Source organism: Salvelinus fontinalis, chromosome 16 (assembly GCF_029448725.1).
Source record: "Salvelinus fontinalis isolate EN_2023a chromosome 16, ASM2944872v1, whole genome shotgun sequence".
In the NCBI taxonomy this organism is placed as follows: domain Eukaryota; kingdom Metazoa; phylum Chordata; class Actinopteri; order Salmoniformes; family Salmonidae; genus Salvelinus; species Salvelinus fontinalis.
Window position 1 is genome coordinate 1,281,893 of NC_074680.1, and position 18,079 is coordinate 1,299,971.

Genomic DNA, 18,079 nt, shown 5'->3' on the forward strand with positions numbered 1-18,079 from the left:
CATGCACAATTATTTTATTAAACAAAGTAAGGGTAGTAAATATCCAGGGACAGTCCCTCAGCATTCTTAACCACATTACGCTCTTGGGAGGCAGGGGAGATATATGGTTTATTCCCAGGCCTGCTAGTCTAGATCTGCCCATGTCTTTCCCTTTTCTTCTTATAGCAATGGAGTCAAATACAGGGTGGGGTAACTGTTCCTAATGCCATTCTAATGCTATTAGGTTTGAACATTCTGTTACTAGTGTAATTACACTGTTACTACACAGGCAACCCACATGTAAAGTGTTGTATTGCCAGGCTAATTATCATTATACTAATTCTTCTTTGTGTGTTTTCTGTTAATTTGTTGTAGTGGGAACATTTGTGGTTGCTTGGACATCTTCCATCACTAAAGCAAGTGCTTATTTTTTTAAGCTAGAAAATGTTTGGATGGCAGGGAGCCTACAAAATTCCCAAAAGTATTATATGTATTCCTAATTGTCTAGAGCATTGGGATTGAGATAAATAGTTGAAAGAACATTTAGAAAAATCCTCTTTGTTAGGACTGCAGGAATAAACGATTAAAAAGTTGGATTATTTTTGTGGCTGGTTTCACTATGATAAAAAGTGCCTGGCTCAGTGCTTGTTAATTGCCGGTGTAGGTATTGCTATTACCTGAAGAATCTCTTGTCTGCATTGAGGAAAGTGTCAAGAGGACATGCTATCAATACTCTTTGGATAACACATAAGAGCAGTAGGCTACATGTCGGATCTAGTTAGCAATTAATTGGCGACAGACTGGCTACGTACAACTGAAGTGTTGTAAAGTTCTACAGACAAATGGGGACCCTAGGGACTTGTTAAACTGTATTGTGATCTTGCAACCCACCTCTCATCAAACCCTCAAGTCTATAAAAAAAATATCGCACAATGTTAATTACCTGTAAATCAGGACTTCATCTTCGGAGCAGTTGTACTGGAGCTGGTACATCTTGACCTTGGGTGCTGTTTTGCTAACAGTCCACTTGACCAGAGCAGAGGACGCAGACACCTCCGATACAGATACCACCTTTTCCGGAACAGGTTTGGACTCCCCCTTACTGGTCTTGGTAGAGCTGGTGATGTCCGAGAGCCGGGACTTGGGCTGTGCGGTGTGGTTGGTACCATTGCTGAGGTGTGGCAGTTGAATGATGGACAGTTCTATAGAGGCGGTCGATTCCCCTGCTGCGTTGGCTGCGATGCAAGTGAAGGTGCCGTAATCCTTGGACGTGGTGATGGTAATATCCAGGGTGCCGTTATCGTACACGGTCGCTCGGGACGAATTGCTAATCAAACGGTCGTCTGGGGCGACCCAGTGTATGATCGGCATTGGGTCGCCGATAGCTTTGCAGCGCAGGCTAGCTGTTTGGCCCTCCAGGACTAACAACTTGTGCGTGTGTTGGGTGATCAGGGGCGGTTCACAGACAAACTCTTCTTCCCGCACGTACCAAAAGTAGCGTCCCTTTAGACTGGTAGGGGAAGCGCACGTCTCCATATCGTCCTCTCGGTCCAGCCTCCGGAGCCAAAGCACTTCACAGTTGCAATGCAGGGGGTTTCCCCCAAAGCTCAGGGAAAGCTGAGGGGCGTAGGGAGTGGTCAGTATTAAGTTAGTCTGGGAACGGGCGAAGATGGGGTCTGGCGGGAGCTTCTGGAGCCGGTTGGATGTGAGGTCCAGGCGCGCCAGCTTGTCCAGGTCCGTAAATGTTCCCTCTGTGATGTGCGAGATGAGGTTATGATCAAGACTCAACTGGTGGAGGTTGACCATCTTGCGGATGGACTCCCAAGGTACGCCCCGCAAGTTGTTGTAGGACAGGTCCAGGTCTTCCAGTGTCAGCATCAGATCGTCAAAAGCCACCTTGGAGATGCGGTTGAGCTGGTTGTTGTTGAGGATGAGGTGCTGCAGGTTGACAAGGCCACGCAGGTCGTCCGGTCCCAGCTCGGTCAGGCGGTTGCTGTCCAGGTGCAGGGAGCGCAGGGTCTCCAGGTCGAGGAAGGAGAAAGGCAGGATGGCACTGATGGTGTTGCGGGACAAGGTGAGGTCCACCAGGCCCGTCATGTTGGCAAAGTCCTGCGGTGTGACCTTGAGGATGAAGTTGCCGCCCAAGCGGAGCTCTACGGTCCGCCGGTCTATGTCCAGAGGCACGAAGAGCAGGCCTTTGGATGGGCAGAGGGTACCCAGGGACTCAGACAGGTTCTGGCAGACACAATACTTGGGGCATGCGTGGGCCATCATCACTGCGGTTCCCAGAAGCAGGAGGCTGCTGAGCACTTTGTCCATGGTAGATCATATGCAGGGACCTAGGAAAGACAGAGGAGAGAAGGGAAGAGCATGGTAAGATAATTTTGTCCAAGTAATGACGAAAGACCTTACAGATAAAGATGGCACAGATAATTAAATTACATACTTTCATCAGTGGTCTAAAGTTCATCACACTCAGCCCTTTTTTCAGTAAAATAAAGACACATTAGGCCCACCAATATGAGAGGAACCATGTGCAGTTGGTTAGTATTTGCAATAGCATTATGTTAGTAAGCAGGTTTACAGGCAATTTGCTCTATCTGTGTCCATCATAGCATTAATTTACAGTATGTACTGTGCATGAGTCCCAGTCACATCATACCTAGGGAATACTCAAACCAAATCAGTAACCAGGACATACAAATGCATATTCTTTCTACATGTTTGAAAGCATGTTTAAATAAATACACTGTCACTGTAAGTCTCGTTTTGTTTCACAATTATAGCATTTCATAATTTAGTCCATTCAGGCAGTGCAAAGACAACTGCATTTTTAATTCACTTTGTTAATGACCTGGTAACCAACCGGGTCTCTAGTCACAAAATGCTCTCCACCGGTTGCGTTGCGAATTGCTTTTTCAAAGTAGTTTTTAGTTCTGCTTATACATTTACAATGACCCAATTGCTAATAAGATGTTGTTTAGGCACTTAAAATGAATCTAAACATTTTAACTTACAGTTGTTGAGGAGGAGCAACTACAGTAGTTCTAGCTTTAACTGCACTGGTCACACTAGCCCAACATGCTAGACATGATAAGTCAAAAATTGAGGAGCATAATATTTGAATATTATTCCACCCAGCAGGAGTCAAATAGCAAATCTCTCTCTCTGCACTAACACTGTTCCTCACTTTGATCTCTTTCTCTCTCCCTCACCCTGAGAAGATGCTACAGTATGAAATATGGTCAGGTGTCGGGCCGTGTAGACACCCTTCATGCTCGTGTGAATATCAAAGCAGCCCACCCAGCAAACCAAAATTGGTTCTATGAAGGTTCTCAGTGCAAATGTTCTCATAACGCAAAAAAACTGTCCAGTCGTGGTGATGAATATAGAATGTTTGTAAAAAACATTCACCTGATGTTTCAAGAACTTTCCCAGAGCAGCTGATTATTTTATTTTTTACTTTTACCCCTTTTTTCTCCCCAATTTCATGGTTTCCAATTGGTAGTTACAGTCTTGTCTTGTCGCCACAAATCCCGTACGAAGGTCGAGAGCCATGCGTCCTCCGAAACACGGCCCAATAAAGCTGCACTGCTTCTTGACACAATGCCCGCTTAACCCGGAAGCCAGCCACACCAATGTGTTGGAGGAAACACCGTACGCCTGGCGACCGTGTCGGCATGCACTGCACCCGGCCCGCCACAGGACTCGCTAGAGAGCAATGGAACAAGGACATCCCTGCCCGGGCCAAACCCTCTCCTAACCGGGACGACGCTGGGCCAATTGTGCGCCGTCCCATGGGTCTCCCAGTCGCGGCCGGCTGCAACAAAGCCTGGACTTGAACCAGGATCTCTAGTGGCACAGCTAGCAACTTCAATGCAGTGCCTTAGACCACTGCGCCATTCAGGAGGCCAACAGCTGATTATTACACAAAAAAATATATAAACACAACACGTAAAGTGCAGGTCCCATGTTTCATGAGCTGACAAAAAATATCCCAGAAAATGTCCACACGCACAAAAAGCTTGCTTCTCAAATTCTGGGCATAGATTTGTTTACATCCCTGTTAGTGAGCATTTAATAATTTGTCAAGACTATCCATCCACCTGACAGGTGTGGCATATCAAATTAGCTGATTACACAGCATTGTCATTACTGGCCTGTGAGGATCAGGTTACAGTGGATCACAGTTCGACAGAGATACAGTTGAAGTCAGAAGTTTACATACGCCTTAGCCAAATACATTTAAAACTCAGTTTTTCACAATTCCTGACATCTAATCCCAGTAACAATTCCCTGTTTTAGGTCAGTCAGGATCACCACTTTATTTTAAGAATGTGAAATGTCAGAATAATAGTAGAGAGAATGATTTATTTCAGCTTTTATTTCTTTCATCACAAAGCTGGTGTACCGGGGTCTGGTTAGTAGGCCTCCTTGCTCGCACATGCTTTTTCAGTTCTGCCCACAAATGTTCTTTAGGTTTGAGGTCAGGGCTTTGTGATGGCCACTCCAATACCTTGACTTTGTTGTCCATTTTGCCACAACTTTGAAAATATACTTTGGGTCATTGTCCATTTGGAAGACCCATTTGCGACCAAGCTTTATCTTCCTGAATGAGGTCTTGAGATGTTGCTTCAATATATCCACATCATTTTCCTACCTCATGATTCCATCTATTTTGTGAAGCGCACCGGTCCCCCTGCAGTAAAGCACCCACACAACATGATGCTGCCACCCCTGTGCTTTAGGGTTGGGATGGTGTTCTTCGGTTTGCAAGCCTCCCCGTTTTTCCACCAAACACAACGATGGTCATTGTGGCCAAACAGTTCTATTTTTGTTTCATCAGAACAGAGGACATTTATTCAAAAAGTATGATATTTTGTCCCCATGTGCAGTTGCAAACCGTAGTCTGGCTTTCAGATTATGTCGATATAGGACTTGTTTTACTGTGGATATTGATAATTTTGTACTTGTTATCTCCAGCATCTTCACAAGGTCCTTGTTGTTCTGGAATTGATTTGCACTTTTTGCCCAAAAATACGTTCATCTCTTGGAGACAGAACGCGTCTCCTTCCTGACCGGTATGACGGCTGCGTGGTCCCATGGTGTTTATACTTGCATACTATTGTTTGTACAGATGAACGTGGTACCTTCAGGCATTTGGAAATTGCTCCCAAGGATGAACCAGACTTGTGGAGGTCTACAATTCTTTTTCTGAGATCTAGGCTGATTTCTTTGATTTTCCCATGAGGTCAAGCAAAGAGGCACTGAGTTTGAAGGTAGGCCTTGAAATACATCCACAGGTACACCTCCAATTGACTCAAATGATGTCAATTAGCCTATCAGAAGCTTCCAAAGCCATGACCAAATTTTCTGGAATTTCCAAGCTGTTTAAAGGCACAGTCAACTTAGTGTATGTAAACTTCTGACCCACTGGAATTGTGCTACAGTGAATTATAAGTGAAATAGTCTGTCTGTAAACAACTGTTGGAAAAATTACTTGTGTCATGCACAAAGTAGATGTCCTAATCGACTTGCAAAAACTATAGTTTGTTAACAAGACATTTGTGAAGTAGTTGAAAAACAAGTTTTAATGACTCCAACCTAAGTGTATGTAAACTTCCGATGCCACAGATGTCTCATGTTTTGAGGGAACGTGCAATTAGCATGCTGACTGCAGGGATGTCCACCAGAGCTGTTGCCAGAGAATTGAATGTTCATTTCTCAACCATAAGCCGCCTCCAATGTCATTTCAGAGAAATTGTCAGTACGTCCAACAGGCCTAACAACCACAGTCCATGTGTAACCATGCCAGCCCAGGACCTCTACATTTGGCTTCGTCACCTGCGGGATCATCAGGAGGTCGGGGGGCTTTTGGAGGAGTGTTTATGTCTGTAATAAAACCCTTTCCTGGGGAAAATTTTTTCCTGATTGGCTGAGCCTGGCTCCCCAGTGGGTTGGCCTCGCTACCAAGTGGGTGGGCCTTTGCCCTTGCAGGCCCACCCATGGCTGCTCCCCTGACCCGTCATGTGGAATCCATTAGGGCCTATTTTATTTATTTAAATTGACTGATTTCCTTATATGAACTGTAACTCAGCAAAATCTTTGAAATTGTTGCATGTTGCGTTTTATATTTTTGTTCAGAATATAATGTTTTTATTAGGTTGCAAAAAACATTTACCTGTTTTTGCAAGAACATTCCCAGAACAAATGTTTTATATTCTTTAAAAGTTCCTAAAACATTTCTTCAGGTTGTGGGAACAGTGTGGGTACATTACAAGAGATAGGTTCCCAAAACACAAAAAATGATCAGTTGTGATGACATTCATATAATGTTAAAGTTAGGTTGCACATTACATGTTGTGACAATGAAGTCAGATAGTTTTTGAATTGAGTCAGCATAATTGTTTTAGACTTAACATACTATTCCATTGATGTAAAACGTATATTGTATGAACCTTGTCTTTGACGTCCTCAGAACATTTCAAGAACTTTCAGAATGTTATATTAACGTTTTAGCTAATATTACCACAACATTCTCATTATGCAAATGTGTATATCCTTAAACCAAAATAGGATGTATCCCCATTATTTTTCTCTCCAGATGTAATGATAAATATTGTAGGTGATATAGAAACATTATATGGAATTCTAATTTCATTCAAATCAAATTTTACTGGTCACATACACAAGGTTAGCAGATGTTATTGCGAGTGTAGCGAAATGCTTGTGCTTCAAGTTCTGACAGTGCAGCAATATCTAACAAGTAATCTAACAATTCCACAACAACTACTTAATACACACAAATCTAAGTAAAGGAATGAAAAAAGAATATAACCTCAGCAAAAAAAGAAACATCCCTTTTTCAGGACCCTGTCTTTCCAAGATAATTCGAAAAAATCCAAATAACTTCACAGATCTTCATTGTAAAGGGTTTCAACATTGTTTTCCACAATCCCTCCATCATTGCTCAGACTGTCCGCAATAGGCTGAGAGAAGCTGGAAGGCCTGGTGTAACCAGACATCACCAGCAACAACGTCGGCTATGGGCACAAACCCACCGTCGCTGGACCAGACATGACTGGCAAAAAGTGCTCTTCACTGACGAGTTGCGGTTTTGTCTCACCAGGGGTGATGGTCAGATTCATGTTTATCGTCGGAATGAGCGTTACACAGAGGCCTGTACTCTGGAGCGGGATAAATTTGGAGGTGGAGGGTCCGTCATGGTCTGGGACGGTGTGTCACAGCATCATCGGACTGAGCTTGTTGTCATTGCAGGCAATCTCAACGCTGTGCATTACAGGGGAAGACAACCTCTTCCCTCATGTGGTACCTTTCCTGCAAGCTCATTCTGACATGACCCTCCAGCCAGACAATGCCACCAGCCATACTTCTCATTCTGTGGGTGATTTCCTGCAAGACAGGAATGTCAGTGTTCTGCCATGGCCAGCAAAGAGCCCGGATCTCAATAACAATGATCACGTCTGGGACCTGTTGGATCGGAGGGTGAGGGCTAGGGCCATTCCCCCCAGAAATGTCCGGGAACTTGCAGGTGCCTTGGTGGAAGAGTGGGGTAACATCTCACAGCAAGAACTGGCAAATCTGGTGCAGTCCATGAGGAGGAGATGTACTGCAGTACTTAATGCAGCTGGTGGCCACTCCAGATACTGACTGTTACTTTTGATTTTGACCCCCACTTTGTTCAGGGACACATTATTCCATTTCTGTTAGTCACATGTCTGTGGAACTTGTTCAGTTTATGTCTCAGTTGATGAATCTTGTTATGTTCATACAAATATTTACAGATGTTAAGTTTGCTGAAAATAAACGCAGTTGACAGTGTGAGGACGTTTCTTTTTTTGCTGAGTTTATAAATATAAATATATGGATGAGCAATGACAGAGCAGCATTGGCACAATGCAATAAATGGTATAAAATACAGTATATACATAAGAGATGAGTAATGCAAGATATGTAAACAATAAAGCGGCATTATTAAAGTAACGAGTGATCCACTTAATAAAGTGGCCAATGATTTTAAGACTGTATGTAGGCAGCAGCCTCTCTGTGTTAGTAAAGGCTGTTTAACAGTCTGATGGCCTTGAGATAGAAGCTGTTTTTCAGTCTCTCGGTCCCAGCGGTGATGCACCTGTACTGACCTCGCCTTCTGAATGGTAGCGGGGTGAACAGGCAGTGGCTCGGGTGGTTGTTGTCCATGATCTTATTGGCCTTCCTGTGACATCGGGTTCTGTAGGTTTCCTGGAGGGCAGGTAGTTTGACCCCGTTGATGCATTGTGCAGACCGCACAACCCTCTGGAGAGCCCTGTAGTTGAGGGTGGTGCAGTTGCCGTACAAGGCGTCAGGAAGTCCGGGACCCAATTGCACAAGGCGAGGTTTAGACCCAGGGCCTCAAGCTTAATGATGAGCTTGGAGGGTACTATGGTGTTGAATGCTGAGCTATACTCAATGAACAGCATTCTTACACAGGTATTTATCTTGTCCAGATGGGATTGTGCAGTGTGATGGTGATTTGCATTGCCTGTTTACCTATTGGGATGGTAAGCAAATTGAAGTGGGTCTAGGTTGTCAGGTAAGGTGGAGGTGTTATGATCCTTGACTAGTCTCTCAAAGCACTTCATGATGAAAGAAGTGCTCGTTTAGTTCAGTTACCTTTGCATTCTTGGGTACAGGAAAAATGGTGGCCCTCTTGAAGCATGTGGGGACAGCAGACTGGGATAGGGAGAGATTGAATATGTCCGTCAACACACCAGCCATCTGGTCTGCGCACGCTCTGAGGACGCGGCTAGGGATGCCATCTGGGTCGGCAGCCTTGCAAGGGTTTACACATTTAAATGTCTTCCTCACGTCAGCCACTGAGAAGGAGAGCCCACAGTCCTTGTTAGCGGGCCGCATCGGTAGCACTGTATTATCCTCAAAAGCGGGAAAGAAGTTGTTTAGTTTGTTTGAATGCAAGACGTCGGTGTCAGTGACGTGGCTAGTTTTCCTTTTGTAGTCCGTGATTGTCTGTAGACCTTGCCATATACATCTCGTGTCTGAGCCGTTGAATTGCAACTCCACTTTGTCTTTATACTGACATTTTGCTAGTGTGATTGCCTTGCGGAGGGAATAACTACACTGTTTGTATCCGGCCATATTCCCAGTCACCTTTCCATGGTTAAATGCGATGGTTCGCGCTTTCAGTTTTGGGCGAATGCCGCCATCTATCCACGATTTCTGGTTAGGGTAGGTTTTAACTGTCACAGTGGGTACAACATCTCCTATACACTTCCTTATAAACTCAATCACCGAATCAGCGTATACGTCCATATTATTCTCTGAGGCTACCCGGAACATATCCCAGTCTGCGTGATCAAAACAATCTTGAAGCGTGGATTCGTTGAATAGTCCTTAGCACGTGGACTTCCTGCTTGAGTTTCTGCCTAAAGGAAGGGATGGAGCAAGATGGAGTCGTGGTAAGATTTGTCGAAAGAAAGGTGGGGGAGGGCCTTGTATGCATCGCGGAAGTTAATGTAACAATGGTCCAGTGTTTTTCCAGTGCGAGTGCTACAGTCGATATTTATGTAGTCTTGTTCTCAAATTTGCTTTGTTGAAATCCCCAGTTTCCAGTTTGCATAAAGTCCAGTGAATTTCCTTGAGGGCCATCGTGGTATTGGCTTGAGGGGGGGATAATAACCAAAGAGAATTGTCTTGAGAGATAAAATAGTCAGAATTCTTCTTCCTGGAGAGATGTTTATTCCTGTCGGCGCGATGCACAAAGAATCCAGGTGGCTGTACCGACTCCGACAACATATCCTGAGAGAGTCATGTTTTTGTGAAACAGAGTATGTTACAATCTGGAAAGCAACCCTTGCCCTAATTTCGTCGACCTTGTTATCTAGAGACTGGACATTAGCAAGTGTGTGCACCTCCAAACTTCCTCTTGAATTTGCAGACGTGTTGCTGTGCGTTTTGTTGCTGTGCGTTTTGTTGCCAACCTTACTTTGCTAGCTGACAACTTTACGTTTTTTTTCTTTTTAATTACCGTTTATATTTTTAAAACCTGTTAAGGCTAGGGGGTGCTGTTGTCACTATTTATGGAAATCGTGTAATTTTTGAAACAGCTTCCTACAAAATTCTTGATCGTACAATATGCATATTATTATTATTATTATTGGATAGAAAACAGTCTATAGTTTCTATAGGCGTTGAAATTTTGTCTCTAAGTGGAACAGAACTCATTCTACAGCAATTTCCCTGACATGGAGTCAGATTTCACACATTTTGGCCCCTGTTCTGGAGTCAGTTTTAAGGCCACTGTTATTCCTATGAGTCTACGGACACTGCTTACGTCTTCCCCTGGATGCCTTTACGTGATGACGCTTTGAATGGTATCGATTGCCCAATCACAGCCACTATAAATGAAAAAACCCTGTAGGTAGGAACTCTTTTCTTGGTGCGTCATGCGCGCGGAGGATACCGACCTACTGTTTTTCCAAGCATTAGTGTAGCCAGTTATATTTCTCCGGTCATATTTTTACTCGTTATAGGAGTTAAAAACATCATAAGGTAGTTAATTTAAAGCGTTTTATAGCAATTTATATCCGTTTAGTGCGATTTTGGGACATTTATTTCTGAGCCACTGTGAATCTCTGGGCACCGTTCCAGTTCATGCCGAACGCAATGTGCATTTCTGCATGGCAAGAGGACAGCTTTCGACCAAAAGACAATTAGACCCAAGAAAGGATTCTTTGACCAAGATTCTGATGGAAGAACAGCTCAAAGTAGGAACAATTTATTATGATAAATCGTGTTTCTGTCGAAAAATGTTAGTGGCTTAGGACGCCATCTTTTTTTACTTAGCTTCGCTTGGCGCAAACTGTATTGAAAAGTAAGGATAATTTAAAAAATGTAATTCCGCGATTGTTTTAAGAATTAAATTGTCTATCAATCGCTGTCCACCCTATATTTTTTAGTCACGTTTATGAGTATTTATTACATTTACATTTACATTTACGTCATTTAGCAGACGCTCTTATCCAGAGCGACTTACAAATTGGAAAGTTCATACATATTCATCCTGGTCCCCCCGTGGGAAGTGAGAAGTGGGAAGTGAACCCTGGTCCCCCCGTGGGAAATGAACCCACAACCCTGGCGTTGCAAGCGCCATGCTCTACCAACTGAGCCACACGGGAGCCACACGGGACCACGTATACATACATTTATGTATACGACTAGATCACTGTCTAATATGGCGCACAAACATTTTCTGACCAGCTGGGCTACTTTTGTCATTGTCTAACCATGATTTTGGTGGCTAAATATGCACATTTTCGAACAAACTGTATATGTATGTTGTAATGTGATGTTACAGGAGTGTCATCTGAAGAATTCTGAGAAGGTTAGTGAAAAAATTAATATATTTTGGCGATGTTTACGTTATCGCTCTCTTTGGCTTGAATCAATGCTGGGGTAATGTTTGCACATGTGCTATGCTAATATAACGATTTATTGTGTTTTCGCTGTAAGACACTTAGAAAATGTGAAATATTGTCTGTATTCACAGGATCGGTGTCTTTCGATTAGTGTATGCTGTGTATTTTTACGAAATGTTTGATGATTAGTAGTTAGGTAAACACATTGCTCATTTGTTAAGGCGTTCCTCCTCCTCTCCATTTTCGGAAAAGGAGGAGTATTGAGGGAACCAAGGCGCAGCGAAGTTTGAACACATAATGATTTATTAAATAAACAAAATAGACAAAGACGAAAACGAACTATACTGGATATAACTAACAAAATAACAAAACGATGTAGACAGACCTGAACAACCGAACTTACATATACACGAAGCACGCTGACACAGGAACAGACTACATAAACCGAAAACGAAACGAACAACCGAAACAATCCCGTATGGTGTAAGACATAACACAGACACAGGAGACAACCACCCACAAACAAACCGTGAGAATGCCCTACCTAAATATGACTCTTAATCAGAGGCAAACGCAAACCACCTGCCTCTAATCAAGAGCCATACCAGGCAAACCAAAACCAACATAGAAACAGATAACATAGAATGCCCACCCAACCTCACGTCCTGACCAACTAACACACAAAAACTAACATAAATAGGTCAGGAACGTGACAGTACCCCCCCCACAAGGTGCGAACTCCGGACGCACCAGCACAAAGTCTAGGGGAGGGTCTGGGTGGGCATCTAACCACGGTGGTGGCTCAGGCTCCGGGCGCGGTTCCCACCCCACCATAATCCATCCTAACTTCCTCCCACAAAGAATGTCCACCCTCTTTCTTCCCCCACACAATTCTCTTAATAATATATTAAATAAGGATAACACCAGGACAGAGAGATAAATCAAGATAGAGGGATAGATAAGACTATAGAGATAGATGAAGATAGAGAGGGAGATTAGGATAGAGGGGCAACTCCGGACTGAAAGGCAGCTCCGGACAGAGAGACAGCTCTGGACTGATGGGCAGTTCTGGGTATCCAGCCTTTTCAGGCTGAAGGGCAGCTCATGGCTGACTGACGACTCTCGATGCTCATGGCTGGCTGACGGCTCTCGACGCTCATGGCAGGCTGACGGCTCTCGACGCTCATGGCAGGCTGACGGCTCTCGACGCTCATGGCAGGCTGACGGCTCTCGACGCTCATGGCAGGCTGACGGCTCTCGACGCTCATGGCAGGCTGACGGCTCTCGACGCTCATGGCAGGCTGACGGCTCTCGACGCTCATGGCAGGCTGACGGCTCACGACGCTCATGGCGCTCTGACGGCTCTGGCTGCTCATGGCTCTCTGACGGCTCTGGCTGCTCATGGCTCACTGACGGCTCTGGCTGCTCATGGCTCTTTGACGGCTCTGGCTGCTCATGGCTCGCTGGCGGCTCTGGCAGATCCTGTCTGGTTGGCGGCTCTGGCAGATCCTGTCTGGTTGGCGGCTCTGGCAGATCCTGTCTGGTTAGCGGCTCTGGCAGATCCTGTCTGGTTGGCGGCTCTGGCAGATCCTGTCTGGTTGGCGGCTCTGGCAGATCCTGTCTGGCTGACGGCTCTAGCGGCTCCTGTCTGGCTGATGGCTCTAGCGGCTCCTGTCTGGCTGACGGCTCTGTAGGCTCATGGCAGACGGGCGGCTTTGCAGGCTCATGGCAGACGGGCGGCTTTGCAGGCTCCTGGCAGACGGATGGCTCAGATGGCGCTGGGGAGACGGATGGCTCAGATGGCGCTGGGGAGACAGATGGCTCAGATGGCGCTGGGGAGACGGATGGCTCAGATGGCGCTGGGGAGACGGATGGCTCAGATGGCGCTGGGGAGACGGATGGCTCTGGCCGGATATGGCGCACTGTAGACCTGGTGCGTGGTGCCGGAACTGGAGGCACCGTGCTAATGATAAGCACCTTCCTACTAGTGCGGGGAGCAGGGACAGGGCACACTGTATTCTCAAAGCCTACTCTATCCCTGATGCGTGGTACCGGCACTGGTGACACCGGGCTGAGGACAAGCACATCAGGATTAGTAGGGGGAGAAGATACAGTGGGTTCAGGGCTCTGGAGACGCACTGGTAGCTTAGTGCGTGGGACCGGAACTGGAGGCACCGGGCTAGATACACGCACTACAGGGAGAGTGCGTGGAGGAGGAACAGGGCTCAGGATACGCACTGGTAGCCTAGTGCGTAGTGTATACACTGTAGGTACTAGGCTGGGGCGGGGAGGTGGTGCCGGAAATACCGGACCGTGGAGGCGTACTGGCTCTCTTGAGCATTGAGCCTGCCCGACCCTACCTGGTTGAATGCTCCCGGTTGCCCGACCAGTGCGGGGAGGTGGAATAACCCGCACCGGCCTATGTAGGCGAACCGGAGAAACCATGCGTAAGGCCGGTGCCATGTATGCCGGCCCGAGGAGACGCACTGGTGACCAGATGCGTTGAGCCGGCCTCATGACACCTGGCTCAATACCCAATCTAGCCCTCCCAGTGCGGGGAGGTGGAATAACCCGCACCGGGCTATGCACTCGTACAGGAGACACCGTGCGCTCTACTGCGTAACACGGCGCCTGCCCGTACTCCCGCTCTCCACGGTGAGCCTGGGAAGTGGGCGCAGGTCTCCTACCTGCCCTTGGCCCACTACCCTTTAGGCCCACTACCCTTTAGCCCCCCCCCAAGAAATTTTTGGGAGTTACTCACGGGCTTTTTCGGCTTCCGTGCCAGACGCGTTCCCTCATAGCTCCGGTTCCTCTCTCCGGTAGCCTCCGCTCTCCTCAGTGCCTCCAGCTGTTCCCATGGGAGGCGATCTCTACCAGCTAGGATCTCCTCCCATGTGTAGACACCCTTTCCGTCCAAAACATCGTCCCATGTCCATTGCTCCTTCTTTTCCTGTCCCTTTCTCCTTTGACTCCGCTGCTTGGCTCTGGGTTGGTGGGTGGTTCTGTAACGATAATCCTCCTCCTCTTCATCAGAAGAGGAGGAGCAGGGATTGAACCAAGGTGCAGCGCGTTGAAATGACATGATGAATTTATTTAACAAGACAAAACGGACTATACTTGAAAATGATACAAAATAACAAAACGATGTAGACAGACCTGAACAACCGAACTTACATATACACGAAGCACGCTGACACAGGAACAGACTACATAAACCGAAAACGAAACGAACAACCGAAACAATCCCGTATGGTGTAAGACATAACACAGACACAGGAGACAACCACCCACAAACAAACCGTGAGAATGCCCTACCTAAATATGACTCTTAATCAGAGGCAAACGCAAACCACCTGCCTCTAATCAAGAGCCATACCAGGCAAACCAAAACCAACATAGAAACAGATAACATAGAATGCCCACCCAACCTCACGTCCTGACCAACTAACACACAAAAACTAACATAAATAGGTCAGGAACGTGACATCATTGTAATTATTCTAGTCCATTTGTGACGGTGGGTGCAATTGTAAACTATGACATCTACCTGAAATATGCACATTTTTCTAACAAAACCTATCCTATACCATAAATATGTTATCAGACTGTCATCTGAGGAGGTTTTTTCTTGGTTGGTGGCTATCAATATCTTAGTTTAGCCGAATTGGTGATAGCTACTGGTGTTGGTGGACAAAGAAAAAATTGTGGATTATGCTAATGTGTTTAGCTAATAGATTTACATCTTTACATATTGTGTCTTCCCTGTAAAACATTTTAAAAATCGGACATGTTGGCTGGATTCACAAGATTTGTGTCTTTCATTAGCTGTATTGGACTTTAATGTGTGAAAGTTAAATATTTAAAAAAAATATTTTTTTTGAATTTCGCGGCTCTGCCTTTTCAGTGGGGGGGGGGGGTGTGGCGCGAGCGGCACCCCGGGGCTAGACAGGTTAATTTCTCCATCACAACTTTTTTCCCTCATTCAACTTTTTCACACCGGACGCTTTATCTGGGCATGGTTCGTCAGCACTTTCAACAGCCGAAGCTAAGTAGTAACATTAACATGATGTCTTCTAATTGCAGTCGCTGTACTCATAATATACAGGAGAACGATCGCCTTATGGTGAGGATAGCTGTGCTGCAAGCCCAGCTTCAGACGCAATCGTTAGGCAAGGGTAATTTCAGTGTAGGAAAGGATGAAACAGCGTCTGTGCCACCAGTAAGTACAGATAGTAACGTTAGTATAAATCCCCCCGCACAGTCCCCGCAGCCGGACAACTTTCTCATGGCTTCTGGAGGGAAATGCTGTAGGAATGCTCAACTGGTGTCGCTCATTCAGCCAACAGAAACTTTCAACCGGTTTTCCCCATTAAGTAGCGAGTCGGAGTCTGAGGCCGAGTCTTCTCGTCTCTACTCCTCCCGTTACGGGGTCTGAGACGCCGAAGGCTCCCACCATTAGCTCTGACAAATTGAAAACCCTAGTCATTGGCGACTCCACTACCCGCAGTATTAGACATAAAACGAATCACACAGCGATCATACACTGTTTACCAAAGATGCTGTGGTGCTGAAGATGGTGCTGGCTAAAGCTAAAACTGGCGAGTGTAGAGAGTATAGAGATATTGTTATCCACGTCGGCACCAACGATGTTAGGTTGAAACTGTCCGAGGTCACCAAGCGCAACATAGCTTCAGCGTGTAAATCAGCTAGAAAGATGTGTCGGCATCGAGTAATTGTCTCTGGCCCCCTCCCAGTAAGGGGGAGTGATGAGCTCTACGGCAGTCTCACAACTCAATCGCTGGTTGAAAACTGTTTTCTGCCCCTCCCAAAAGATAGAATTTGTAGATAATTGGCCCTCTTTCTGGGACTCACCCACAAACAGGACCAAGCCTGACCTGCTGAGGAGTGATAGACTCCATCCTAGCTGGAGGGGTGCTCTCATCTTATCTACCAACATAGACAGGGCTTTAGCTCCACAATGAAATAGGGTGCAGGCCAGGCAGCAGGCTGTTAGCCAACCTGCCAGCTTAGTGGAGTCTGCCACTAGCATAGTCAGTGTAGTCAGCTCAGTCATCCCCATTGAGACCGTGTCTGTGCCTCGACCTAGGTTGGGGAAAACTAAACATGGGGGTGTTCGCCTTAGCAATCTCATTAGGATAAAGACCACCTCCATTCCTGCCATTATTGAAAGAGATCGTGATACCTCACATCTCAAAATAGGGTTACTTAATGTTATATCCCTCACTTCAAAGGCAGTTATAGTCAATGAACTAATCACTGATCATAATCTTGATGTGATTGGCCTGACTAAAACATGGCTTAAGCCTGATGAATTTACTGTGTTAAATGAGGCCTCACCTCCTGGTTACACTAGTGACCATATCCCCCGTGCATCCCGCAAAGGCGGAGGTGTTGCTAACATTTACGATAGCAAATTTCAATTTACAAAAAAAAAAATGACTTTTTCGTCTTTTGAGCTTCTAGTCATGAAATCTATGCAGCCTACTCAATCACTTTTTATAGCTACTGTTTACAGGCCTCCTGGGCCATATACATCATTCCTCTCTGAGTTCACTGAATTCCTATCGGACCTTGAAGTCATAGCAGATCATATTCTAATTTTTGGTGATTTTAATATTCATATGGAGAAGTCCACAGACCCACTCCAAAAAGCTTTCGGAGCCATCATCGACTCCGTGGGTTTTGTCCAACATGTCTCTGGACCTACTCACTGCCACAGTCATACTCTGGACCTAGTTTTGTCCCATGGAATAAATGTTGTAGATCTTAATGTTTTTCCTCATAATCCTGGACTATCGGACCACCATTTTATTACGTTTGCAATCGCAACAAATAATCTGCTCAGACCCCAACCAAGGAGCATCAAAAGTCGTGCTATAAATTCTCAGACAACACAAAAATTCCTTGATGCCCTTCCAGACTCCTTCTGCCTACCCAAGGACGTCAGAGGACAAAAATCAGTTAACCACCTAACTGAGGAACTGTATTTAACCTTGCACAATACCCTAGATGCAGTTGCACCCCTAAAAACAAAAAACATTTGTCATAAGAAACTAGCTCCCTGGTATACAGAAAATACCCGAGCTCTGAAGCAAGCTTCCAGAAAATTGGAACGGAAATGGCGCCACACCAAACTGGAAGTCTTCCGACTAGCTTGGAAAGACAGTACCGAGTACCAGTATCGAAGAGCCCTCACTGCTGCTCAATCATCCTACTTTTCCAACTTAATTGAGGAAAATAATAACAATCCTAAATGTATTTTTGATAATGTTGCAAAGCTAACTAAAAAGCAGCATTCCCCAAGAGAGGATGGCTTTCACTTCAGCAGTAATAAATTCATGAACTTCTTTGAGGAAAAGATCATGATCATTAGAAAGCAAATTACGGACTCCTCTTTAAATCTGCGTATTCCTCCAGGGCTTAGCTGTCCTGGATCTGCACGGCTCTGTCAGGGCCTGGGATCGGGAGAGACACTTAAGTGCTTTAGTATTATATCTCTTGACACAATGATGAAAATAATCATGGCCTCTAAACCTTCAAGCTGCATACTGGATCCTATTTCAACTAAACTACTGAAAGAGCTGCTTCATGTACTTGGCCCTCCTATGTTGAACATAATAAACGGCTCTCTATCCACCGGATGTGTA

The 18,079-nt window shown here is 45.5% G+C and overlaps 1 protein-coding gene across 10 annotated transcripts in view; it reads right to left on the bottom strand.

Annotated features, from left to right (window-relative positions):
* LOC129812510 (leucine-rich repeat and fibronectin type-III domain-containing protein 2) overlaps positions 1-18,079 on the bottom strand; it is a 277,699-nt gene that overhangs the window by 41,897 nt on the left and 217,723 nt on the right. For all 10 annotated transcript variants that reach the window (XM_055864132.1, XM_055864124.1, XM_055864130.1 and 7 more), the window contains one exon: positions 923-2,318. In XM_055864132.1, coding sequence (XP_055720107.1) covers positions 923-2,298 — 1,376 coding nt within the window. In that variant the 5' untranslated portion in view covers positions 2,299-2,318. The remainder of the gene's footprint in view (positions 1-922; positions 2,319-18,079) is intronic.